This window comes from Myotis davidii, unplaced genomic scaffold (genome assembly GCF_000327345.1).
Source record: "Myotis davidii unplaced genomic scaffold, ASM32734v1 scaffold164, whole genome shotgun sequence".
In the NCBI taxonomy this organism is placed as follows: domain Eukaryota; kingdom Metazoa; phylum Chordata; class Mammalia; order Chiroptera; family Vespertilionidae; genus Myotis; species Myotis davidii.
Window position 1 is genome coordinate 524,096 of NW_006296417.1, and position 564 is coordinate 524,659.

General features: G+C 63.7%; 1 protein-coding gene across 1 annotated transcript in view; it reads right to left on the reverse strand.

The window, feature by feature from the left end:
• FAN1 (FANCD2/FANCI-associated nuclease 1) overlaps positions 1–564 on the reverse strand; it is a 34,390-nt gene that overhangs the window by 1,785 nt on the left and 32,041 nt on the right. Inside the window, exon 13 of the mRNA XM_015569101.1 lies at positions 453–560. Within this exon, the coding sequence (XP_015424587.1) occupies positions 453–560 (108 nt within the window). The remainder of the gene's footprint in view (positions 1–452; positions 561–564) is intronic.

The following is a 564-nucleotide window of genomic DNA, read 5'->3' on the forward strand; positions in this document are numbered from 1 at the left end:
GTCCCCTGGTGGCCCAGGCCCTGGGATCCTCCCAGGGGTCCCGAGACCAGAGGACCCCGTGGAATCCCACTGGTGGAAATCCCGGCAGCTCTGCGAAGCCAGCTTTCCTCGGCCTGTCACCGTTCCCTGCCCGCGGGAAAATCCCGGGGCCGTGAGGAAGCCGTTTGGAATGGGACAGCGATGACGTACAGAGGCAGCAGCCACAGGGGCCAAAGGTCAGACAAAGGGACGCTGGCAGCTCGGGGAGAAGGCGTCACCGGGGCTCGGATGCCCCGACATGTATGTTCCCCTCGATGACTGGCATCGGGGCTGGGATACTGTCATATGCGCATAGATACATATGCACATATGCACGTGTGCATACACAGATGCATGCAGGCAGGCACACAGGTACACGTCTGTGTGTGTGTGTGTGTGTGTGTGTGTGTGTGTGTGTTGCGTGCAGACTCCACCTGAGCTTGCTGCAGAGACGCGAAGCGGTCCCAGCTGACGACGGACGCCGCCCTGCCTTCCTGGGCCTCCCACGTGGCCGCCACCCAGGCTGGCAGGGGCTCGGCGGGGGCC